The sequence below is a fragment of the Heptranchias perlo genome, chromosome 40 (genome assembly GCF_035084215.1).
Source record: "Heptranchias perlo isolate sHepPer1 chromosome 40, sHepPer1.hap1, whole genome shotgun sequence".
NCBI classification, from domain to species: Eukaryota; Metazoa; Chordata; class Chondrichthyes; order Hexanchiformes; family Hexanchidae; genus Heptranchias; species Heptranchias perlo.
The window spans coordinates 12,610,075-12,637,491 of record NC_090364.1 but is presented as its reverse complement, the minus strand read 5'-3'; the positions used below and the strand labels follow the sequence as shown (position 1 = coordinate 12,637,491).

Below are 27,417 nucleotides of genomic sequence, written 5' to 3'. Positions count from 1 at the left end.
ACAGAGAGATAGAGACAGAGAGATAGATACAGAGAGAGAGAGACAGAGAGAGAGACAGAGAGATAGAGACAGCGAGATGGAGACAGAGAGATAGAGACAGAGAGATAGAGACAGAGAGATAGATACAGAGAGATAGATACAGAGAGATGGAGACAGCGAGATAGAAACAGAGAGATAGAGACAGAGAGAGAGAGACAGCGAGATAGAGACAGAGAGATAGAGACAGAGAGATAGAGACAGAGAGATAGAGACAGAGAGAGAGACAGAGAGATAGAGACAGAGAGATAGAGACAGAGCGATAGAGACAGAGAGATAGAGACAGAGAGATAGAGACAGAGCGATAGATACAGAGAGATAGAGACAGAGAGATAGAGACAGCGAGATAGATAGAGAGAGATAGAGACAGCGAGATAGAGACAGAGAGATAGAGACAGAGCGATAGATACAGAGATAGAGACAGAGAGATAGAGACAGCGAGATAGATAGAGAGAGATAGATACAGAGAGATAGAGACAGCGAGATAGAGACAGCGAGATAGAGACAGAGAGATAGAGACAGCGAGATAGAAACAGAGAGATAGAGACAGCGAGATAGAGACAGCGAGATAGAGACAGCGAGATAGAAACAGAGAGATAGAGACAGAGAGATAGAGACAGCGAGATAGAGACAGCGAGATAGAGACAGAGAGATAGAAACAGAGAGATAGAGACAGAGAGATAGAGACAGCGAGATAGAGACAGAGAGATAGAGACAGCGAGATAGAGACAGCGAGATAGAGACATACGAATATACAAACAATGGTGGACCGGAAAAGACCCTCTGACCATCCAGCATGTCCCACACAATTGAGATAGCTTTTGTATCACAATATATACACTCCCCACCCCACCCAAAACCATGTGATCTCCTGAGTGAGGCAAAAAAAACAGATAAAAACCCAGGCCAATTTGGGGGAAAAAATCTGGGAAATTAAATAGAGAGACAGAGAGAGGGAGAGACAGTGACAGAGAGAGAGAGAGAGAGAGAGCTAGGAGACAGAGAGGCAGAGAGCAAGGGAGAGAGATAGAGATAGCAACAGAGATGGAGACAGAGATAGAGACAGACAGACAGAGATAGGGAGAGAAAGATAGAGAGAAACGGACAGATAGAGAGAGAGACAGAGGCAGACAGAGAAAGAGAAACAAAGACAGGCAGAGAAAGATAGAGAGACACAGAGCGAGAGAGACAGAGACAGACAGAGAGAGACAGCGACAGAGAGAGATAGAGACAGAGAGAGAGGGACAGACAGAGAGAGAGAAACAGAGACAGACAGAGAGAGATACAGAGACGCAGAGCGAGAGAGATAGAGACAGAGAGAGAGAGAGACAGACAGACCGATAAGGTTTGCAAAGACTTGTCCTCATCAAAATGCTTCATGTTGAGAATACAATTTATTTCACCTTTATCCCCAAGTGTCAGCAGCAAACACTCCCAGGTCAGAGCCAAGCACAGAATTAAGCTCCTTTTACTAATCTACTAATGTCTTAACCACAAACTCAGAACAGCACCCCAAATTGCATCAACGTGACATTTCCATTTCCCACACCAACAACACTGGGAAAAACTCTCTGAGCAAGATTGGCAATTCAGCCCTAAATGATCATCGTTTGTGTGCTGTAGTCTCACTAAGATCCACACGGGGGCTCCTAATTATTTCACTTAAGGATTTTTAGAGAGGAGAGAATTTCACTGCATTAATCTTTTTTCTTAGTGAGAAACCTAGGTGAAGGGTCAAGGATGATAGTGCAGGACAAAACCAAGGCTGGAAAGATCGTGAAAAAGGACAATATAAATCATGAAATAGTAATTAGATGATCGCAAACTTGGGTTGTAAAATCTTGTAATGTTTAGGAAGAAGGCAAGGGATGGATTCAATCACATTTCCCAGAGGTGAAAGAGCAGTGCATTCACCCACTCCACTACCCACTGTTTTATAAACAGTGCTCAAGCATTGCTGTGTGGTTAGACTGTTAACTAAAGCCTTTGGTTATGCAACTCCCTTGTGATGCTCTGTAAACTGGTATTTATAGCAGAGAGAAATCACATACGTCAGTGATGGAAGACTGGAGGTGAGGTAAAGGGAGCAAATGTTTGGAATAGATTTTTGTTTAAAAGCTGAAGGCAGAATGTAACATCTTGGCTGGGTTGGTAACACTCTGCCTCTGAGTCAGAAGGTTGTGAGTTCAAGTCCCATTGTTGGCCTTGAACACATAATCTGGGGTGAAGTGCTGTTAGAGGTGCCACCTTTTGGATTAAGTGTTAAACCAAGGCTCCATCTGCCTGCTGAGGTGAAGAAGACCACAGGGAGATCTCCCAGTGTCCTGGCCAATATCCATTCCTCAACACCATCAAACTAGATTAACCGGTCATTGTCTCAATGCTGTTTGTGGGATCTTGCTGTGCGCAAATTGGCTGCCACGTTTACTTACATAACAGCAGTGAGTACACGTCAAAAGTAATCCATTGGCTGTGAAGCATTTTGGGACATCCCGAGAACATGAAAGATGCTATATAAATGTAGGTTCAGTTTTTCAGTTACCGATGATTTTAATTGGAGAAAACTAAAATAATTGACAAGTACAGTATGGGCAAACGGCATTTGGTCCAACCAGTCCACACCTAATGGACTCTGTATAATTTCAAGAACAATTTACCTAATCTGTTGAGTGCTGCAGTGTCTGCATGCGTCTCTTTTGTGGAGACATTAAATTACACAGAGGCTACGATCGATAGATTTTTGTTAGGTAATGGTATCAAGGGATATGGAGCTATGGTGGGTAAATGGAGTTGAGGTACTGATCAGCCATGTTCAAATTGAATGGCGGAACAGGCTCGAGGGGCTGAATGGCCTCCTCTTGTTCCTGTGGTTTGTGGAGGTTGATACTTTCTTCACTCCCTTTACAACTGGCTTTCTCCAGTTTTCCCTGGTTTATGTCTGATGCAAGACCAAGACAGAATGCGACAATCCCAGAGCATTCCTAACACAACAATAACAATATACCGGACATTACAGAAATGGAAAATAACATGTAGTTGGAGTATGGAGTAACAGTAACACTGTCAGTCTAAGGTATATAATAGAATATGACTATACAACAATCAGCTTGTATGGTATACGTATAATAATGCAGTTAGTATCTTCTTTAAAATTCACTTGGGATGTGGGCATTGCTGACAAGATCGGCATTTATTGCCCATTCCTCGGTGACCGGACTGAGTGTCTTGCTAGGCCACATCAAAGGGCAGTTAAGAGTCAACCAAGTTGGTGTGGGACTGGAGTCACATATAGGCCCAGTAAGGATGGCAGATTCCACTTCTAAAGGATATTAGTGAACCAGATGGGTTTTTAATGACAATCTGGTGTATTATAATTGTTTACTTATTTTAAAACAAGATTCGAGGCAAGGGCGGAATATTAATCGAAGCTGATGTGATGCTGTTATCACACGATGTACCCAATTGTGGCCATGGGACCAATATCTGGGAGTCGCAGACCCTTTTTTCGTGTAATCCACTGATTGTTAGTAAATACTGATCTATAAATACCGATATATCTGAACACCACGGGGCTAAAGTTTCTCCGGCACACTATCTCCTGGCGGTTACACCAGGAGCGCGCCCACCAGTGAACTCCGCCACTGACCACATCGGAGTCTGCAGAGGTCACCCTATTTCCATCGGGCTGGCGGGCGCCCAGGATGCGCGCGAGGTGGCGCAATTGCTTGGCTTTCCCTTGAGGTCACAAAGCGTGGCGGGAGTGTGCCAGTCGGGTGGGAATAGCACGAATTGGCGCCCATCAAAAGGAAGGGTGTCTTCCTCCCTCGGCGCCCTTTCTGTGAGGGCCGCTCTAAAAAACGTTTTAAAATGTTCTCCTTACCTCCTCTCCAGGGGTCCAGGCCACGATCCAGGCCTGGACTCCCTTCCCCCCCTCCAACCAGCGGGGCCCACTTGCACCCTTCAGGAAGCCAGTGCACCTCTTCAAATTCATACAGTCCTCCAAACTGATAGGCTGAGGACACAGGAACTTACAGTGCAGAGCGGCCCCAGCTCTCGGCCCTCACCCTCAGCCCTCGCCCCCTCCGCATCAGTGGCCTGGTTTGAGGCGGGCAGATATTCTGCCCCCAACCAAGGCTACAGGACATTCCAGCGTTAAGATTAGGAGTTGGCGGAGTTTGCACTTGAGTTCTTTGGCCCTAGTAGCACTACGTAAAACGCCGATTGGAGGAAATATCAGTAAATTGTAGGACAGTCTTGTGGGAGAAGAAAGGCTTTGTGGCATTAGTCTCTCTGGATAAACAGTGAACAAACGTTTGTTTACCAACCTGGAAGATGAAAAGACAAATCTATCATTAACTGGAAGCGATGCTATTTCAAAACGAGCTCTACACATGACAGTTGCAAAAGGCCGTTTCTTAAGAAGGCAGTAACAGAGTCTTAACTAGACCGTATATAATAGGGCAGTGAGCCTCTGGGACATTACTACTGCTGGGCTCACTGAGGCGTAGGGAGAAAGACAGACCTTTGATGTAAATCAGCTTGATTGCTGCTCAGTGGTAATTCACTCAGAAACACAAACGCCACAAATCATCAATTGCATTTATGTTTTGTGTGGATCAAGATGAGGGAGGTTAAGGCTGAGCGATGGGACAGTTTTCCATTTCAGACACTGAAGCTCCAATTTTAAGCTAACCCGGCCGGCGGGAATGGGGCGAGTTGGGGTCAGGTTTGGGTCGGACGCCCGTTTTACACCCTGCCCAGTTTTGCACTCTATTGACCTTAATGAAGCATAAAATCGGGCTGGTTGTAAGCAGGCCTCTGACACAAACCTACTCCGTTTGCACCAGGTGAGTTAGTTAAAGTCGGGGCTCCATTGTGAACACCAAGCACTCCCAGGTCAGATGCAGCACGAGTAAACCTCTCTCTACTCTGACCCAACCATGTACCTCAGGCCCAATGTCTTTACTGCAACAGTGTGCACCAATTCCCACACCAGACAACCTACAGCCTCGCTGAGTAAGGCTTAATAGTGCAAATTATAGGCAGTTTTGGACTGTGGCCCCATGCTGTCTGGGAGACTGGGTCGAGACTGCCCAAACTCACTTCACAGAGGACACTGGCAGCTGACAGACCTTCGTGCCATCAGTCTGGGCTGGATTTGAACCCAGGGCAGAGGAGTAAAAGATCAGTGTGTAACCCACTGCACCAACATAATATCAGACAGCACAGAAGGAGGCCATTAGGCCCAGCGTGCCTGTGCCGGCTCTTTGAAAGAGCTATCCAATTAGTCCCACTCCCCCTGCTCTTCCCCCTTGGCTTGCTAACTTTTCCTTTTTAAGTATTTATCCAATTCCCTTTTGAAAGTTACTAGTGAATCTGCCTTTCAGGCAGTGCATTGCAGATCATAACAACTCGTAAAAAATTGTCTCCTCATCTCCCTCCTGACTCTTTTGCACTTTTTTTTGTAACATGTCCCCTTAAAGCCCATTTCTTCCCCAACAAAGTCGCCCTAAACCTAAAGCCCGACATTTTCTCTACCCTAGAGTACATTGTGGCATAAATCAGTACAGTTTGACGATCAGCAGGGGTTGCGATGGTCAGACCTTGGTCCCACCTGTGGAGCTCTGACTGCCTGTAGGTTCAGTCGGACTTGCTGTAGCCTCTCTGTACCTGGTGACAGAACAGCAGCACTCACTGCACTGTGCACCTTTATCCAACCTCAACTGATTACAGTTAGAGATCATTTCTAGAATATATTTATGAGCACTTCAGCCTTGAATTGAAATGAAATATATATTATTTATTTCATTGATGTTACACCAAGTCTTTAATGGAGAAAATCTACTCTCCTGAAAGTCACGCATGAGTGGGCGTAGAGCACTTTGATCCTGTGTCTAACTTCACTTTACTGTTTCCATTTTTTTCTTCAATTTTTATAAAGAAAGACTTGCATTTATATAGCGCCTTTCACGTGGGACATGCTGAGGTCGTGAAAGGGGCTATATAAATGCAAGTCTTTACAGCCAGTGAAATACTTTTTGAAGTGTAGTCACTGTTGTAATGTAGGAAACGCGGCAGCCAATTTGCGCACAGCAAGCTCCCACAAACAGCAACGTGATAATGACCAGATAATCTGCTTCTGGGTGTAGTTTGAGAGGTTAATGTTGGCCAGGACATCAAGAGAACTCCCCTGCTATTCCTCGTTTTTCCTGCTGTTCACTCTTCCTATCCCGAATACAGTGTATTTTGCCAGGATACAGTACTTCTCCCAAGTACGCGATCACCTGAACAATGAGTGTTAGCAGGTTATTTGACTGTGGAGGGCATCACAGCTGGCGTTGATCCTGTCCTCACCTGACAGCGGGGATGACTGGATAGCGATCGGGATGGAACGTACGGAGCCGCACGGATGAGGAAGGGCCGATGTTTGATCCCTGATCTGAGCTGACTTACCTGACCTCCGGCAGGGCAGCAGCCAGGGCTGCACAATCGATCTGAGTGCTCCTGGGCAGGGAAGGGAAAATTCAACCAGGGTTCTTCCTTTCTCCCCTCAGTGCCTCTAGTAAAAAAAAAAACAAGCATCTAGTCCATCTCAAAGCAAGTCTCAGTTAAGAGCAAATCTGCTCCAGTGTTTCCCATTTCCATTAGTTGACATTACACTATGGAGCAAGTTAAAGAAAGAACTATAGCGCCTTTCATGGCCTCAGTATGTCCCAAAGCGTTTTGCAGCCTATGAAGTACTTTTCAAGTGTAGTCACTGTTGTAATGTAGGAAACAGAGCAGCCCGTTTGCGCACAGCAAGATCCCACAAACAGCCACCTGATAATGACCGATCTGTTTTTAGTGATGTTGATTGAGGGATAAATATTGGCCAGGACACCGCCCTGCTCTTCTTCGATTAGTGCCATTAGATCTTTAATGTCCATCTGAACAGGAAGCCAGGGCCTTGGCTTAACGCCTCATGCAGAGGACAGAATTTCTGACCATGCAGCACTGGCCCAGTATTGCGCTGGTGTGTCAGGCTAGAATATGTGCTCAAGTCCTGGAGTGGGTTTCAATTTATGATCTTCCGACTCAGTGCTACCATAGAATCATAGAAAGGTTACGGCGCGGAAGGAGGCCATTCGGCCCATCGAGTCCGCGCCGGCTCTACGCAAGAGCAATTCAGCTAGTCCCACCCCCCGCCCTATCCCCGCAGTCCTGCAAATTTTTTTCCTTTCAAGTACTTATCCAGTTCCCTTTTCAAGGCCATGATTGAATCTGCCTCCACCACCCCCTCGGGCAGTGCATTCCAGATCCTAACCACTCGCTGTGTAAAAAAGTTTTTCCTCATGTCACCTTTGGTTCTTTTGCCAATCACCTTAAATCTATGTCCTCTGGTTCTTGACCCTTCTGCCAATGGGAACAGTTTCTCTCTATCTACTCTGTCTGGACCCTTCATGATTTTGAATAACTCTATCAAAACTCCTCGCAACCGTCTCTGTTCCAAGAAGAACTAACCCAGCTTCTCCAGTCTATCCACGTAACTGAGGTTCCTCATCCCTGGAACCATTCTAGTAAATCTCTTCTGCACCCTCTCTAAGGCCTTCACATCTTTCCTAAAGTGTGGTGCCCGGAACAGGACACAATGCTCCAGTTGTGGTCGAACCAGTGTTTTATAAAGGTTCATCATAACTTCCATACTTTTGTACTCTATGCCTCTATTTATAAAGCCCAGGACCCCGTATGCTTTTTAACCACTTTCTCAACCTGCCCTGCCACTTTCAATGATCTGTGTACATATACACCCAGATCTCTCTGTTCCTGTACCCCTTTTAGAATTGTGCCCTCTAGTTTATATTGCCTGTCCTCGTTCTTCCCACACAAATGTATCACTTCGGATTTTTCTGCTTTAAATTTCATCTACCACGTGTCTGCCCATTCCACCAGCCTGTCTATATCCTCTTGAAGTCTATCACTATCCTCCTCACTGTTCACTACACTTCCAAGTTTGGAAATTGTGCCCTGTACACCCAAGTCCAAGTCATTAATATATATCAAGAAAAGCAGTGGTCCTAGTACCGACCCCTGGGGAACACCACTGTATATCTCCCTCCAAACCGATAAACAACCATTCACCATTATTCTCTGCTTCCTGTCACTGAGCCAATTTTGTATTCATGCTGCTACTGCCCCGTTTATTCCATGGGCTTCAATCTTGATGACAAGCCTATTATGCGGCACTTTATCAAACGCCTTTTGAAAGTCCATATACACCACATCAACTGCATTGCCCTCGTCAACCCTCTCTGTTACCTCATCAAAAAACTCTATCAAGTAGTTAAACACAATTTGCCTTTAACAAATCCGTGCTGGCTTTCCATAATCAATCCACACTTGTCCAAGTGACTGCTAATTCTGTCCCGGATTATCGTTTCTAAAAGTTTCCCCAACCGAGAACATTGATTTGCGTCCTCAGGCCCAGCCATGGGCTTCACTGTGATCTATTCTAATTGATTAATCCCATCTCTTTTTCCCCTTGTATTCAAACTAGATCCCAAAAGTCAATGGTCTAACCCACTGTGCAATCCAGCATTCATTCAATTTATTCATTCGTTCATTCATCCCATTCACCCCTCCCTCCCGCCGAAAAAAAAAATTCACAAGGAACAAAAATTTCTTTTCTTTCTTCCTTTCCAGATATGCCTCACTTCCTGGACTGGTTCGTCCCTGTCTACCTGATGATTTCCATTCTAATCCTGGTTGGGTTCGGTGCCTGCATTTACTACTTTGAGCCTGGCCTGCAAGAAGCCCACAAGTGGCGGACACAGCGGCCTATCACGGAGAGGGAAGTCCGCAAAACGTTAATGATCCGGGACAATCTGGGCTTCAGGCCACCAGAGGTCTGAACCCCCTCCAATCAAGACCATCACACAGAGCCACATGGACAATCATTAGCTTATTTTCTCAAATAGTGGTGTACTTTATGGGTAAAGCAAGCCATGCCGCTTTTAATAATAACCAAATTATTTAAATAGACATGTTTTTGTTTACATGGCATTTAAAATTTATTTTTAGGCTGTAAACAAAATTGCCCTTAAAGCTGACTGTGGGGCTAAATTTGGTGCCCAGTTTTATGATGCCAATAAGGCCAGCTGGAAATAATTATTTTTACCAGCCTGAGCGAATAAGTTGCCACCTACAGTGAGGCAGTCGTTATCATCCAATATAGAAAGGATGCCACAGTAGATAATGGAATGGATAATGGAGTCCCCAAAATTTGTTCTCACGCTTAAATGCAGTAACACTCCCAGCAAAGGAACGAAGATGAATTTAGTATCATTAACAAAATGCGGCCAGGAACCAGCTCTGAGCCGCTCCCGCTCCGCATCTCGGCCGGAAGTGCGGCAGAAAAATCCTGTTTATTGAGCTTAAACGGGGCCACGGTGAAGTGACGGCGATAGAGCGGGAGCAGCTCCGGGGGAAATTCCTGGCCTATGGAATTTTATTCGCCAAGAACAGACGACGACAAACCAACAACAGAACCATTAATGTGCAGTGACGTTTCCCACGCAAAGCTTTGTCCTGCAGATGTTCCAGTGAATAACTGGGACGGCAGATAATTGGAGTGCAGGTAATGGGAGGTTCCACATGATGGCCAAAGTGTCATAATTCAAGCATTTACAAGGACGTTGATCCGATGGTTAGTAGATCAGGAATTCTGAGACTAGAAATCCATTCAGACTCACCTATCTAGTTTTCATGAATCCAATAGGGAATTGAAGGGATTTTGATTTTCTCTGTACACTATATTTAGAGCTTTGATTAGCAAGTTTGTTTTAACTTGCCCACTGTCCTATTTTAATGCCATTGTTAAGCCACAGTTTTAAGAATAGAGCACAGAGATAAATTGAATCCCAATAAGTCAACTTCTTCACACAAAGAATGACCAGCACTTGGAATGCATTTCTGGATGCTAAAACCCTGGAATCATTTAAGCAACAGTTGGATACTATGATGCGGGACGGTGGGGTCTTGATGGGCCAAATGGCCTTTATCATCCACATCTATCTTGGGAAGAGAGAAAACTGTGGTGCGGTGATGATATTCTGCCTCTAGATGTCTCCCATCAGATTTACAAAACGTTATGTGGCGAGATTTAAGGTCCAAGGACAATTCTCACTGGAGCAGATAGAGCTAAATGGCGATTTAATAAGAATAAAAAATGAAGGGTTTTGATAGGATGACTAGGGAAAGACTACTTTCTCTGGTTGAGGAGTCATTGATGAGGGGTCCTCAGTTTAAAATTGTCAGTAAGAGAGAGTGAAGAGAGGTTAGGAGAAATTTCTTTATGTAGAGGGGTGTTGGAGCATAAAACGCTTTGCCACAGCGAGTAGTTGAAGCAGAGAAAATTGCATCTTTTAAGGTAAAAAAGTGGATACATTTTGAAGAGGAAGACTTGGGACTACACAGAGAGAACATGGTAGTAGGATTAATTTTAGATTGCTCTCTAGTGTAGAGCCAGCCCAGAAACGATGGGCCAAATGGCCTCCTTCTGTGCTGTAAACATTTATGGTTCTAGAGACATCTAGCGGTAGAACACTGCTACTACAGCAGCCTTCTAATTTCAATTTGGGCACAATGAGCTCGATTTTCAAAGTAAAAAACGGGTGGGTTGGGGGCGGGGGGTCATTGAAAATTGTCACCATCTCAGACCCGCCCCAACCCGTCCATTTCCGGAGGCAGGTCGGACCTTAAAACCATTCAAGGAGGCCTCCATTTTTAACTAATTTCCCATTTCAACCCCGGGGGGCCGGGATTCCCAGGCCTTCTGTTTTATGCCTCGTGAAAGGAGGCGAGAAGGCCTGAGACCACTGGTAAGTGCCTACAAAGGCACAGCTTGTGGGCCCGGAGGAGCAGGAGTGCTTCCCCCAAGCCTAATAAGCCTACCTGCACCGATTCCCCCCCCCAATCGTGGACCGCCCCCCCCCGGTTGCAGACCCACCCCATCACAGACCCCCGATCCTGATCCTCCCCCTCCGACCCCGACCCCGATCATCCGACCACGAACCTCGGACCCTGACCCCGATCCTCCGACCCCGATCCTCCGACCCCGACCCTCCGACCCTCCCCCTCAACGATCGCGGACCCCCACGATGACCCCCGATCCCGCCACTCCTTGACTGACCCCTGATCCCATCCCCCATGACTCACGACCCCGTGCCCACCTCTGCCCACCCGTGCCCCTTGCCCACCCATGAACCCCCTTCCCCCCCTCCCATCCATTCAAACAAAGACTAACCTGTAGACATCCTCTCCCTGGCTGGTCTCCCGTCCGACTCAGACCAGCCTATCAATCAGCCGGGAAACCGACAAAAAAAAAGACGTCCTTACGTCAAAATCGTACGGATGTCCGGGAAACCCGTTCTAATGGGTTTCCCGACCTCAAATTGACCCCCCCTGCCCCCTTTCCGGTTCCATTTGAAAATTGAGCCCAATGGATTAGTTCTACCATGTCCAATTGTATCGGCCACATTTGGATGCTGATTCCAAGGCAAATAGTCTCTCTGATCTTGGGAATTGGGTCATCAGTATTTCTGCCCCCACCATGACTGTGTCCCAAATCCAGGGTCATTTCAATATTCGGGGCAAGCACCCATCCCGCGGACCTGCTGCGATTTTGAAGCAGCACCTTGCTGCTCCTTGGCAGGGGACCACAGGCCAGTCTGGACAAAGATTTAAAGTCTGCCGAATTTTGATCCTGCTGCTCTCTGGACGGTAGACCCCTGGTTCAAACAGCTACTGATCCCCTCTGGGATCGATTGCCATCTGAAGATGGCATCGTGGCACCCACACAGGGCCCAGTATGGTATATATACCTGCTTCCTCCCATAACCAGTAGGATATCTGGGGGGGAACCCTCCAAAACTGATGTTGGAATGGATCATGGGCTGGCAGAAAAAGCACCTGCCCCTTGTTGGAAGATCCCGGGACTGCAAGGATGGGGCGGAAAAATAAGGTGTAAATATTCAGTAGTTCAGTAGTTCAGTAGTTCTATCTAGGCCTGCCTTCGTTGTATAGATAGAATACATGAACAGTATTTAAGTTGCAACCCAAGCTCAGACTGGAAACCTTACCATCAAATAGAAAGTTAAAGACTGTGCATCAGAACATCTTTAATTCACTCGTGATTTTGCTATATTATAGAAGTTACTTTCTTTTTATTTTGTTTGTGAAAAGGGGAAGTGGCACATCATGTCCTAAGGGAAATCACACAGGACGGGGTAATCAGTAACAGAGAACAGTGGGGGCATGACGTTCAAAGTCCAAATGGACAGTGGATGCATGACGTTCAAAGTTCAAATGGACAATGGATGCATGACGTTCAAAGTTCAAATGGACGGTGGATGCATGACATTCAAAGTTCAAATGGACGGTGGGTGCGTCATATTCAAAGTCCAAATGGACAATGGATGCATGACGTTCAAAGCCCAAATGGACAATGGGTGTGTAACATTCAAAGTCCAAATGGACAATGGGTGCGTGATGTTCAAAGTCCAAATGGACAATGGATGCATGACTTTCAAAGCCCAAATGGACAATGGGTGTGTAACATTCAAAGTCCAAATGGACAATGGGTGCATGATGTTCAAAGTCCAAAAGAAGAAAAATCAGCTGATATTTTGCAGGGATATTATTATCAGAAAATACATGGGATAAAGAATTTAAGTAACTGAAATTATAATTCTTCAGCCTACATTGACCAATGAATCACTGTCCTGGTGAGATCAGCAGTGATATAATTTGGTGTCCTTTTAACAGGTGATCAATATGTTTTTTTGTTTAGAAAAGGACAAGAAAAACAAGAACACTATGCAAAAATTCAGATGTTTTAAAAATCATCCAGTCGCAACAAGAAGCCTTGTTATTAACCCTTTGAGTGCTCAGCAGATGATTCAACGTCAAATGAAACGCTAAGCAAAGATTGGATTTAATAGGAACTTATTCTGAAAATGCTGGGAGTGGTTCGGCATTTCTATTATTGTATTTTATAAAATTTCATTAGGAAGTGGAGATGGATCACGTGCAATGTTTAAAAAGAGAGAAATATTTCTCTATTCCCATCTCCTTCTTGATGTATAACAGGCAGGCACTGGTGCTGATGGAGTGTATGAACTGGATAAAAGATGAAAGGCCCAACTAGAGGGTACCATTCCCACCTTTACTGTGGACATGTCAAACTACAATTTGGACCCTTGACACCAGGGGCTGAAGGGCCTCGCTCTGTGAGATCAGCTGACTCACACAGGCCAAGAGTTGAACCTGGCAACTTTCCTGCTCTGTAGTCTCAGTATTACAAGTGATGTATTAAATCCACTGGCAGCTAATAGCATTGCTTTTAATAACTCACTCCTAGAAACAACCTATACAAATAGCTCAATGGAGGTCAAAATCTCTTTAGTTGTAGATTGCCCCAGCAAAAAGCTGGCACACACACCATGGGATTCCTTCTGTGCAATAAACTTCTACAGTTCTATGCTACTTATTGTTCTGATTTCAGTACAAGTAACAAATAATCTTCCTCCATGTGTTCAATGCAAGTTTTGTGATGGTATTTTGGGTGGTTGGGATCCTTCATCTAAATCCTCCATAGCATCTTATAACCCTAGTATAGAGCTTGTGTTGGTTAGCCTTGTGTGTGAAAGGCAAAGTATTGGATTGAACCAGAACACAAAATGATTTTTTGTTAAATACTGGGACTGAACAAGTATTGAATGTTGAGGATGATGACTTCATTATCCACAGCGATTCCCTCTCTAGATCAAGTTTCTAGACAAAATACTGATCTGAATCATGTTTTCAAAAATCATGTATTCAAAATCATGAAGGGTTTGGACAGGATAGATAGAGAAAAACTGTTCCCATTGGTGGAGGGGTCAAGGACTAGAGGACATAGATTTAAGGTGATTGGCAAAAGAACCAAAGGCGACATAAGAAAAATTTTTTTTACACAGCAAGTGGTTATGATCTGGAATGCACTGCCCGAGGGGGTGGTGGAGGCAGATTCAATCATGGCTTTCCAAAGGGAACTGGATAAGTACTTGAAGGAAAAAAATTTGCAGGGCTACGGGGAAAGTGCAGAGGAGTTGGATTAGCTGAATTGCTTTTGCAGAGAGCTGGCACGGACTCGACGGGCCAAATGGCCTCCTTCCGTGCTGTAACCCTTCTATGATTCTATGATTCTATGATCTGAAGCAAAATTTAATGTTAAAACTTCTCTCTGGATTTTTGCCGTAAACCATGAGTAAAATGAAGGAAACGCTGTTGTGAAAACTGCTTTCTGCCTGCCAGTGGTGCTGGTTCACCTAATTAACGTCCTGTGACCCTAAAACTACTCTACAGGATACTCGTCTCCAGAACACCACACTGAAATGCTGCTCACCGTTCTTCTAGTGGAGTTGCTAATCCATTAATTTTAAATGGGTTAACACCCTCATCAAAATAACAGAGAGGATTTTCAAATTAATGTGTTCAACATTCTGGCCGCTAATGCCCCACACTGGAATTTCAGGATCCAGACTTTAAAGTGGATTTGATTTTTTTAAACATTGATTTTAACCATTCAGTTTGATGTTGCTACCACTAGAAATCAATGAAGTTCCTTTCAAATCAAGATCTGATTTTAACAAAATTTATTTGACACACGTCCCCCTAAATCCAAAGATCTTCCAGGTTGCTCAGATTGTGGGTTTCTATGTGGTCTGATCTGGATCTACTGTGGATTTCTCTGGGTTTAAACACTTTTGTCCTGTCCATCCACTGACCACAAGTTTTGGCCACGAATCTCTCAGATGCTCAGAAGCAGCATGGAGCCCATTATTTGAATATTTGAGGACGAGGGTGTAGTTCCTGCAATGCTCAGGCTCTAAGTGAAGCTTGGGTACATACTATAATAACTTTGCTTGCCTAAAATTAATTGAAATAGCAGTGTTACAATAATATAGATCATCTTACTTGTATGTTATTTATGATAAAACAAAAAAACACTGTATGAAGCACCTTTTCTTGTTTAAAAGCCATATTAGTTATTTGTAGTGCTATAGTTCGTAAATCTTGATTAACTAGAGAATATCATACCACCTCCTAATCCAAACCCAATCAATTCACAGTTCCAAATTTAACACACTGCATGCAGCGCTCTCAATCCCAGCTCTGTATATTCAGCTAAACTCACCATCATAGATCTATTTAGCCAGGCAATGCAAACCCAACCATTCAAATAATCACAATGTGAACCCAACCCATTCAACTAATCTCAATCCAAACCCACCTGTGCAGATAGTCCCAAAACAAACTCATCCATTCTGATAATGCCAGTACAAACCCACCCATATCAATAATCCCAATCCAAATCAATCCATTCAGATAATCCCAAAGTAAACCCAATCCATTCAGCCTGCTGAATCATCCAATTCATCAATTATAATTCCAACCCAGCTTTTGGGCGATGTTAATTCAACACAACAGCACCCATTCAGCAAAGTCAACACAATATCTAACTAATCCTACTCCCAGCTGCACCATTTAATGAATCCCAATCCAAGCATGCCTATCAAACCAGCTCCAACTTCAGTCCAACTCAATGAGGCAAATACATTTTACAAAAACCATGCACGATGCTCTAAGTGAATAATTAACCCACATTATGTGTTCTCCTTATCTGACTGCAGCAAATACCTAACTGTATAACATTTATGCCTAATCTGAGTTTACTCACAAAATGTAGAAATATATTTTCATATTTGCAGAAACTGGTTACTCTCTCCGCAAGCTAAGGTACATCTTTTAAGTAGGTCTTCAATTAAAATATTTTGCCTCATCTATCTGTTTCTTTTACTTTTGCAAAACAGACGCGAATACAAATTGCAAAATAAGTGGTTAACAATTTAAAGTAAGACACATGAAGAAGGTATAAAACTGAGCAATAGTAAAAGAAAAACAGATTAACACTTAGGGTTTTCTATCCCATTGTTTAGAATAGGTTTTACCTCACTAGTGGCCTGATTGAGTCACCTTCTGGGATAGAGAAGAGAAAGAAAGGAGGAAGAAAAGCTACCAGCTGAGACCATTAGATGCAGATAGACGTAGATCCCAGAGTTGCCCCAACCAAGAGGAACGAGAAAGCAGAACACTAAATGCTGGAGTCTTACCCTTGTCCAAAGGAATCTATCCTTGAAGCACGCTGGTGTCAATCAATGCTTCCTGTCCTTTGCCCATTGGGATTGATTGCCAATAATCCAGATGCATGATTTTCAATAATCCAGATGTAAGTTTTTGAAGGATTTAGTTTTTCTTTTTCTGTGGTTACAAGTGAATAATTTGCAGCCTGTTATTATGTCCCAGAATGCTTTTCTTATCCCATCAGGTGAATGATTCTTAAAGGACTATCTTTGTTCCTTATTAGGAAATATTAGAATCTGCTGAATGGTTAAACTCTTAACAGCTGTTTCCCTTTAACCGCACACAGCAGAAAATTGCACATTACGCGACACACGTTCCCATAGTAACCATGTTCCTACCAATCAACAGGAGGCCTTAAACAAACAATGAAAATGGTTCAGACAATCACAGCCATGACGACCACCGTGAGCCAATGGTTTCCTTTGACTAATCGAATCAGATGATGTGTGTTCTACGATATCAGATATCACAACACAGAATTAACATTTTTTTTTTACCCAATGTAAATCTAGACAAAGGGCAGGTTGCAGACCAAAGCAAGCAGGTGGGATCATGGCTTGAGCTTTGCGACTTAATTGTCCTCACCCTTGCCTCACTGTAAACTAGGTGGTGTGCCTAACTTAATCTTGGCTGAAGCTGGCTATTTTCTGGGTTTAAAATATGTTAAAAGAAACCAAGAACTTATATAAAGCATTTATATGGCGCCTTTCATGTTCTTGGAACATCCCAAAGTGCTTCACAGCCAATGAAGTATTTTTGAAGTGTAGTCACTGTTGTAATGTAGGAAACGTGGCAGCCAATTTGCGCTCAGCAAGATCCCACAAACAGCAATGAGAAAAATGACCAGATAATCTGTTTCATTTAGGTGTTTTTTGATGAAGGATAGATGTTGACCAGGATACTTGGTAAACTCCCCATCCCTCTTGAAATAATGCCTTGGGACCTTTAAGCCTGCCCAAGTGGGCAGACGGGGCCTCAGTTTAACATCCCATCTGATAGACAGCACCTCCGACAGTGCAGCACTCCCTCAACTTTCAGCCTGGATTATGGGCTCAAGTCTTTGGAGTGGGGCTTGCACCCAAGATCTTTCTGACTCAGAAGTGAGAGTCCTACCCACTGAGACAAGGCTGACACATGCCACGGTCCATCAGATGGTAAGATGCTTCAGTTTTATTCTGTTGTGTTTATACTCAGCTCAGAAACCACCAATATATTATATGGAACATTGTTCTTATCCTAGTGGTACTTTGCTGGACAGTATGAACTGCTCATGGTTCATTTGAAGGAGCAGCTCAGCAGGCCAATTGCCTTTCCCATCCTCCTTTAAAATACTTTTATTGAGTTCAGTGCAGTGCAGGAGAAGGCTTGAGTCAGACGCAAACTTTAAAAGTGCATCTGAAGCGTTCCAAAGCACATGAAGGTTTCAGTTGCATCTTGGATGTTCAAACTGGGAATGACTTACTGACAGGAAATTCTGGTTTTCAGGCCTTAAAGACCTGTTTCAGCCCTTCTCGCCCTAATTTGTTGTAATTATTGGAAATCAAGCCTCTTTTTTTTGTGATTTTGATGTGTAGAATTCTGGTCACAGAGTTAATAACTAACATACTCGTGGCATTACTCACCAAGAGAGCTGACTAGCTCAGGTGACTGACTGCAGGCCGCGAATCCCTCAAGTTACTGTTTGTGACATTCGACAGTGAGCTGAAGCTTGTTAAAGGCTCTCGTGGTGGTCAGTTCAAAAGATATAACGATTGCCTAAAGGTCAATCTTAAAAAAAATGCGGCATCTCAACTGACATGATGCTGTGACAGAAAAAAAGTGGCACCAGATGATTCACGATGGCACGGGACAGCTCGAAACGAGTTGTATCCAGCTAGCTGAAGAAAAGGCCACCCAAAGGAAATCATGGAAAGACCAGCCCTTGGGTCAATCTGACATCCGATGTCCTGGGATGTAGGAAAACATTCTTCACAAAATTCAGATTTTACCGTCATATGAGAACCCGCAATCTATATTAAATTGGCGACGAATCATTGGCTGTCGTCATTGGCAACGTTGGGCAAACCATCATCACCGCTTATGAGAGAAAGATTTCCTTTGCTTACCATCTTTTAGAAACATCACAAATACAGCTGCATGACTCCCTCCGATCAATATTTCTACCAATATCATAAACACATTGGGCGAGAATTTCCACAAGGATCTCCCGGTCTCTTGCCTTAACATCGGTGGAAGGTCGCTGGAACCCCCAGAGAAAGGGCAAAATGGATCATATTTAGCCATTTAAACTGTTTCACCAGGAGTTACACCGAAGTTACAGCAGAAGATTAGGAGAACCCTCACGGAAATTCCAGGCGATTATTTTACAACACATTTTGTTAGAAATAACATCCACATTAAATCTTCCCGCTCGCTTTACGATATCACTAAGACCGAGCGACCAGACGAAATCTTCCCTCTAGCTTTACAATGTCACTAACACACAGCAGCCCAGTCCAAACCTTGCCTTGTGGACACTGTTCGAACTTAGAACCCGCCGTGGTAAAACATTTAGAAATTTTTGGACAGTATCTGAAAGAGGAAATTCAGATTGGAAACTCTTGTCACTAGGGGCTGATGAAAAGCCAGGCCCAAAACACTCCTCTGTCTTTTCTCCCTCGGACACTGACTGACCTACTGTCTATTACTAGCATTTCTCGTTTTATTTCAGATTTCCAACATTTGTGGTTTTTCTTTAAACCGAAAACTTCTGCTGCCTCGGCAGTGAGAGTTAAGTGTCCACAAAGTTAAAATAAACTCATTAATTGTTTGATTAATACAAAATGGGGTCACCAACTCTGGTTGGATGTACTGCTGGAGGTTTGGTCACACGACCTCCCGCCTCCAAACGCCCCACCCAGTCAAATAGCCTTTTATCCCATTTCCAATATTTTTATAACTAATAAACAACTTCACAGAGTTAATAAAGATCGCCTTTGATGTTGAAACATAAAGCCGGCGAACGGCATGTACAGCATTTATTTCTTGTTTTGCTAACAATGCTGACCAGATTTAACATTGCTGGGGTATCAGGCTGAAAGGGGCAAATAAAAGAGCGGAAAAGTTTAATAATCGTTGGGGGCGAAATTTGCCTCGGGCAGTGACGCAAAGCGGGCGATAGCGAATCAACCGCCCATTTTACACCAAGTCGGATTTTCTTCCGCATTCAACTCAACAGAAGTTGCATTTCCCCCTCGCTGTGTCCAAACTCCGGGATCATCCCTGGAACTTGTACCTGAACTACAGTAACCAAAGTGACTGATGATATCCTTAGTATTTTTTTCTAAGTGTGTCTATATTTAAATGTATCCAAACAATGACAAAGGATTCTGGTCTTCTTGTAACATGCCCAAATAATATTGTCCTATAATACTGTGTATCTTTTTGGTCAATGGGACTTGATCAGTTCTTTGTAAAAACCTATTCAATAAAGTGGATATTAAAACAAATCCATTTCTTTTTCATTGAAGCCAATATGTAACAATAGTGCATAGAATAGAAATCACAATATTCTGGGATTGTTACATTCTACCTTACTGCTACATTAGGTTCATTACATGCTTTGTTAAGTACAGCCAGTTAAAGCCAGTTATTAGAGACCATGTACTCCTTGTGTTTTTCCAAGAAGCAGTCAGAATAAACTTATCCATGCTCAAATAATGAGACGCTGAGCAGTTAAGGATACAATAGGACCCCTTTCATGGGGGAGAGTCCCTAATAGGACCCCTTTCATGGGGGAGAGTCCCCAATAGGACCCCTTTCATGGGGGAGAGTCCCTAATAGGACCGCTTTCATGGGGGAGAGTCCCCAATAGGACCCCTTTCATGGGGGAGAGTCCCCAATAGGACCCCTTTCATGGGGGGAATCCCCAATAGGACCCCTTTCATGGTGGAGAGTCCCTAATAGGACCCCTTTCATGGGGGAGAGTTCCCAATAGGACCCCTTTCATGGGGGAGAGTTCCCAATAGGACCCCTTTCATGGGGGGAGAGTTCCCAATAGGACCCCTTTCATGGGGGAGAGTTCCCAATAGGACCCCTTTCATGGGGGGAGAGTTCCCAATAGGACCCCTTTCATGGGGGAGAGTTCCCAATAGGACCCCTTTCATGGGGGAGAGTCCCCAATAGGACCCCTTTCATGGGGGAGAGTCCCTAATAGGACCCCTTTCATGGGGGGAATCCCCAATAGGACCCCTTTCATGGGGGAGAGTCCCTAATAGGACCCCTTTCATGGGGGAGAGTCCCCAATAGGACCCCTTTCATGGGGGAGAGTCCCTAATAGGACCCCTTTCATGGGGGGAATCCCCAATAGGACCCCTTTCATGGGGGAGAGTCCCTTTGTCTCACCATCAGAGACTGAAAGCGGAGTGATGCGATTGGTTGAAGTTGGATGCTCGGTCAGAGATCGATTTGATTGGATCTGATAAATAGGGAGATGAAGGCTGTTCCACATTTTGATTTATTCTTCAAAGAAAAATTCATGCACCAAAAACAACCAGATTAACTCATCCACTGTAACACGCGATGGGGTAACAGTGTTTCATTCATGAATGCTGCTGATGTTTGGAGTTAGGAATGGCTGCAATGCCTGAATTGAACCCTTTACTAACAGCTCCTTGTTTAGCCTACGCTTCATACAATGTGCTATCTGTCAGCCACCCCCAGCCTGGCTCTGCGCTGTCCCATTAATTGTCCTCCGCAAGCCAACTATAATCGCTGCCGCCATGTGTTTTGGTCGTGGTTTGCGTCTGCTGTAAGAAGAATATTTGGCACTTCCTGCCAGGCTGCAAGAAAGGTCACGTTCATGGTTAACACAGCAGACGGGCAGCGCAGAGAAATCTGCACTGCAATTTGTATTGCTTCCCAACTCTAAAGGGCTGTGTAATACAGTCCAGAAAATGCCATGGTTTGTTTTATGGTCTGTACTGACTTAACTGACATCAGCCTGAGCTATGGGGGGAGGGGGCTACATTTGGCTCTTGTGCATCTGGTTCTAAGGAGGGGAAGTTTCAGCCAAGTTTCTGGTTACTATCCAGTGACCCCCGACCCCCTCCCTCCGCGCCCCCCCCCCCCCCATTTGCTGGAAATTACATGTGCGCGGAGGTCAGCTAAGAGCAGGACTTAGCTCAGCCGTGACGCTCCCCTTGGTTGAATAGGTGGACACAGGCATGAGTTGGGTGAGGTACTGGAGAATGACCAGCACCGGTATGGGACTGTTACCCCAACACCTTTGGGAAATGAGGGGAGCAGATGGTTAGAAATAGAGACCCTGAATCCAAGTTTCACTCCTAGTGGATGAAACAGGAACAGCAACGGGAGAGGGAACAAAAGTCCGAGAGCAGCAGGAGCAAGAAACGATAAATGGATTGATTGTGTGGAAATTTATGATAATGATTTCTGGGATGCTGACAGGACGTGGGCTCGGGGAGGACAATTCGCTATTTCTGCTTCCTCAGGGCGGGGAGAGCAAGCGGAGGAACGGAGCCCAGTCCACAGCGAAAAGTTTCAGTCACTCGGCTCTGCTGGGTGATTCGAAGAGGCCGATTAATGTGACGATTAATGCTGCTGATGGACGTTCTTCCTCTGTTCCAGCGTCATTTGAGCAACAAGAACCCTGATGGGTTGGAAAGCCAGATGTGTTTGAAAGCCAGATGTGCTGAAATGGTGGCATCTGTCTCATAGGAGGGAGTTTGTGTTGAACAGCAGGTGGGTGATAGGTAAACTTTGTGGCTTCATTTTCTAGCATGTTTTATTGATCTAACGCCTTATGCAGACTTCAGGGAAACTGCATCGTGTGGGGATCGGGGGCTCTGGTCGTAAAGTGCTGGACTCCCATCTTGACGAACTGGATTCAGAGCTCAGCCTGGAGCATCATTTAGAATTGAATTCATTAAAGGAGCTTTGATGTTAAAGCCCATGTTTTGGCAGAGTGACGACAAACTGAGCAGCGTATATCGTGCTCCCATCCCCCTGCTCAGTGGGTCATGCTCTCGCCTCTGAGTTAGAAGGTCGTTCGTTTACGTCCCATTCAGGGACTTGAGCACATAATCCACACGCACACTCCCAGTGCAGTACTGAGGGAGTGCTGAACTGTCAGAGGTGCCGCCTTTTGGATGAGACGTTAAACTGGGGTCTGCCCTCTCAGGTCCCATGGCACTATTTAGAAGAAGAGCAGGAGAGTTCTCCCCGGTGTCCTAGCCAATATTTATCTCTCAACCAACACCTATAAACAAATGATCTGGTCATTATCACATTGCTGTTTGTGGGATCCTGCTGTGCGCAAATTGGCTGCCTGTTTCCTACATTACAACAGTGACTACACTTCAAAAGTACTTCATTGCTGTAAAATGCTTTGGGATGTCCTGAGGTTGTGAAAGGCACTATATAAATGCAATTTCTCTGAGCCTCTGCTCCCCTACAGGCCCACTGTAGCCCTGGTCTTCTGTGCATGTAAGAATTCTGAATCAGCCTCCTCTATCCAACAGGCCCACACAATGCAATGGGCCTGGGGGGGAAGATTCTATTCAGCAGGGGGGTGGGGAGAAGAGGCCTTTGTGGGGGGGGGCGGGGAAGATTCTATTTTGAAAAGAATAGCAACAAAACCAATCCTAAGTATGAGGGGGTCACACTCTGTCCGCACTGCCTGGTCTCCTTTCCATGTGATGCCTTTCCCTGCATACCTCCTGCCTCTGTCAGATTACTGGGCATCAAATGTCCTAAAAACAAAGTGTTTTCATGTGAAAAGGTTGAGAACAATCACAAAGACGAGCTCGATGGGACATGTGGTCTCCTGTTCCTAGAAACTCTTACGCTCTACGGCTGGATGAGTTTGATTCCTCATTATTAACAGCGGTGTTTTAATGTTCCATTTGCTTTTCAGGGTGGATCAGTTGTGACAGGAAACATGGAGAAGCAATTTGGTTTTTCACCTCGCTTCGCAAGGAGGCCCCCACTGAGTCCGAATCTGTCCCATGGGCCTCTGTCACAGGCTGAGAGACGTTCATCACCTACGTTGTCACAAAATCAGCCATTTGATGACTTGGAGATCAGGCAGTGCCCCCTCAGTCCCATCCTGAAGCGTAAAATTACAGTCAGTTCCTTCTCACATCACACCGACAATTTGTTGACTAATGCCGGCCAAGGCTCTGTTCCTGGACCATCTCAAATTCCAGTTTTTAAGAACAAGGCTATGTCAAGCACTTCTGGTAGGCCTCTCGATGCTACTCAATTGAATAGTGACTTATCCTTGAGATTATCTCCTAGTTGGACAATTGAAGGTACCAGATCTCACTGTCTGACGACAGCAAGATCATTGTACCAACCTGAATCTGAGATGACAAGCTCTCTGCTTTCTGCCCAGCACAACACATCTAAAAAACTTGTGACCCAAGCTGCCAACAGGAAAGGAGTGAGCCCCACCTCCAGCCCTGTCCCAAAATACAAGGATCTCACCATTGCAGAAGCACAAAGACAAAAAGCAGACTTGGATGAGTTCTTAAAGAAAGCTGCAGCTCTATTGTACCACAGCCCAGCTGGACATATAGGCCCACACTCTGCCACAAAGCTTCATTCTGCACAGTCAGTTAATCATTCAGAAAAGCGTATACAGAGCTTTCAGCGAATAACTAACCCAGATCGTACGATTAATGCATCAGAGATTAAGCCATCATTGTCTGCAGGTTTAGAATGTTTAAATTCTCATTTCTGGTTGGGATCAGCCCTTCCTGCCACTCAAGTCCCATCTATCGTACAATGTCCGATAGAACCCCAGGTTTCTCCACCACTGAACTCACCTCACGACAGAAAAGGCATCGGACCGGACTACTATTGCATTATTCCCAGTCACGAGACCAAATTTCAAAATAGCTCGCAGAGGGGAAGTCCAAAAAGTTCAGTCGGTCCAAGGGATGAGAAGCCACCTCAAGATGAACAAAGGCCACAAGAGACAAAAAGTGCGGGATTGGAGTATTATAGTCTCATTCCGACTCGAGACACCAGGGCTGAAGGTGGCATTCATGGGCCAAGCCCGACAGGTACATTAAGAGATGAAAGGGCATCTCCAAGTCTACATAGATCATTAACTACATCTAAAGATTCAAAAAGTGTAGGGTTCGAGTATAACAGCCTCATTCCCACTCGAGATGTCAGGTTTCCAAGTGGTAAGCAGAGGCCAAGTCCAGAAGATACTTACGGGTTAAGAGAACACCTCTCATCACCTCCATTTGAACGTAGATCACTGAATTCATCTCAAAAAACAAAATGCATTGAGCAAGACTATGAACTTCCTACATCTACTCAGTACACTAATACCAAAAGAAAAATACAAAGAGGAAGCTACAGAGCTGCTTTAATCTTAAGAGATGAAGGACCACCACCAAGTTCAGGACCTTTGAGCATGGAGAACTGTGGCATGGGCAGTCAAAGGAAGCAACAGGAAAAGTCAAACATTGTTGAGTCTCCACAAGCACCAAGAGGATCAAAGAGAAGAATTTCTCATGAAGGTTAGGCCAAATTAAACATTAAAATTCAATGAAGCCGTGCTTGACTTTTTTTTATAGTTCTGAGGGAGATAAGGCCAACTGAATTATTTGTACTCAGGTGCCATTTTTTTCCTTTCTGTACAAGGTAAGACGATCTCCTCCTTCAATGTCCCTGTGCATCTTTGAGTGACTATATAGACATGTGTATATGTATTATTGTCTATTCCACCTTTCTTGCTGGACAGGATACAAAATGCTCGATAACTCTTCTCTCACCTCTAGGTTCAAATCTCTCTCTCTCTCTGTTCCAACTTTCCCTATCTTTCCTTATTTTATTGTTGCTACGATGTTAACTGCTCCTTTGAACTTTTCTCTCTTTCGTTCCTGAGGTCTGAATATGCTGCCCTATTTGCTCTTCACTCTGCCTGTTCTTTATCCTCCCTGCTCTTCACCCTCTTCGTGTTCCCTATATCCTCACTGTGTTCAAATCAATCTCACGCTCTCCATTCTCACTCAGTCTGTTCCCAGGACCTTAAAACTGTGGAATATTTTATCTCCATCGGTCTTCCCTTCACCTACAATCTACAGGCTTTTAAAACACAAAATTGACGTCAGATGGCCAATACAGATTGATTTACCTTGACTTGACTACTCCTAGATTAATTGGGGCCTGTAATCACTGGTAGTTAATGGGACCTGTAATCCCTGGTAGTTAGTGGGACCTGAAATCCCTGGTAGTTAGTGGGACCTGTAATCCCTGATAGTTTAACAGGGCCCTGTAATCCCTGGTAGTTAGTGGGACCTGAAATCCCTGGTAGTTAGTGGGACCTGTAATCCCTGATAGTTTAACAGGGCCCTGTAATCCCTGGTAGTTAGTGGGACCTGAAATCCCTGGTAGTTAGTGGGACCTGTAATCCCTGATAGTTTAACAGGGCCCTGTAATCCCTGGTAGATTGTGGGACATGTAATCCCTGGTAGTTAATGGGACCTGTAATCCCTGGTAGTTAATGGGACCTGTAATCCCTGATAGTTTAACGGGGCCCTGTAATCCCTGGTAGTTAGTGGGACATGTAATCCCTGGTAGTTAATGGGACCTGTAATCCCTGGTAGTTAGTGGGACATGTAATCCCTGGTAGTTAATGGGACCTGTAATCCCTGGTAGTTAGTGGGATATGTAATCCCTGGTAGTTAATGGGACCTGTAATCCCTGGTAGTTTAACAGGGCCCTGTAATCCCTGGTAGTTAGTGGGACATGTAATCCCTGGTAGTTAGTGGGACCTGTAATCCCTGGTAGTTTAACGGGGCCCTGTAATCCCTGGTAGTTAATGGGACCTGTAATCCCTGGTAGTTAGTGGGATATGTAATCCCTGGTAGTTAATGGGACCTGTAATCCCTGGTAGTTTAACAGGGCCCTGTAATCCCTGGTAGTTAGTGGGACATGTAATCCCTGGTAGTTAGTGGGACCTGTAATCCCTGGTAGTTTAACGGGGCCCTGTAATCCCTGGTAGTTAATGGGACCTGTAATCCCTGGTAGTTAGTAGGATTTCTGCACCACCGGAGGCCCCACTCAGTGTCTTGGGTCAGGGTTCATTTCACCCGGTCTCCATTGCAGGCTCCTGGTGGGATTCCCACTGCCAAGATGGAGCCCTCCGCTGTTGTCTGGGAGTCAAAGTGGGCAGGAACGCCCTGAAGATCAGAACATTGATATCCTAGCAGGGCCTACACAAGATGGGGGACGAGAACAGCACAGTGGAGGCTGCTGCCATTGGGGAAACCCAGAATAATCATCTGCTGCTCCCTGGGACTTTCCCCACGGTGAACTGTGAGACGATGCTAAGTGTGGCGGATGGGGGGGGGGGAGCATCATTGCCTAGCAACCGCACCCCCCCACCCCCTGCCGACATTTACATAGGAACAGGAGTAGGCCATTCAGCCCCTCGTGCCTGCTCCGCCATTTGATAAGATCATGGCTGATCTGTGATCGAACGCCATATACCTGCCTTTGGCCCATATCCCTTAATACCTTTGGTTGCCAAAAAGCTATCGATCTCAGATTTAAATTTAGCAATTGAGCTAGTATCAATTGCCGTTTGCGGAAGAGAGTTCCAAACTTCTACCACCCTTTGTGTGTAGAAATATTTTCTAATCTCGCTCCTGAAAGGTCTGGCTCTAATTTTTAGACTGTGCCCCCTACTCCTAGAATCCCCAACCAGCGGAAATAGTTTCTCTCTATCCACCCTATCCATTCCCCTTAATATCTAATAAACTTCGATCAGATCACCCCTTAACCTCCGAAACTCCAGAGAATACAACCCCAATTGCCGTTGCCAGCAGGGGGCGAGGGAGGGCCATCTTACCGGCAGAAATCTGGGAGAAGCAACGCCAAGCAGCCTGACCAGGACTCACGAGCCGTCACTGCAATGCCTGCTGACTTCACTGCTGCAAATCTGTCGTCTTTTTATATTAGCTTTGATGTGAAGCTCTTGCTGCGGCAGGTTGGCCGTGCAGCGGGAGAGTGTTTGGTGCGGCCCAAACTCACCGGGGCAGTCGTGCAGCAGAGGTTTCTGGGACGGGCTGCTGCTAGGTGTTCTGGGAACCGAACCTGCCACAGGCCGAGACCACATTGGCGGTGAGCGACATACGG

General features: G+C 45.0%; 1 protein-coding gene and 1 long non-coding RNA gene across 3 annotated transcripts; one reads left to right on the top strand and one right to left on the bottom strand.

Annotated features, from left to right (window-relative positions):
• Nucleotides 1–6,528: 6,528 nt before the first annotated feature.
• On the bottom strand, nt 6,529–27,386 carry LOC137305701 (uncharacterized). Of its 2 annotated transcripts, none has more exons than XR_010958741.1 (3): nt 27,131–27,386; nt 16,227–16,374; nt 6,529–6,595 (listed from the first exon to the last, which is right to left on the bottom strand). It is a non-coding gene; the product is annotated as an uncharacterized lncRNA (long non-coding RNA). The 2 variants fall into 2 exon arrangements; XR_010958740.1 differs by lacking the exon at nt 6,529–6,595 and adding an exon at nt 14,733–14,982.
• LOC137305437 (small integral membrane protein 45) lies at nt 8,718–8,990 on the top strand. The gene has a single exon (XM_067974259.1). The coding sequence runs from the start codon at nt 8,718–8,720 to the stop codon at nt 8,922–8,924; it is 207 nt and encodes a 68-aa protein (XP_067830360.1). The 3' UTR covers nt 8,925–8,990.
• Nucleotides 27,387–27,417: the final 31 nt, after the last annotated feature.

What these genes read in the sequence shown, in the direction of transcription:
- LOC137305437 (XM_067974259.1), top strand. Translation starts at nt 8,718, where the DNA reads ATGCCTCACTTCCTGGACTGGTTCGTCCCTGTCTACCTGATGATTTCC.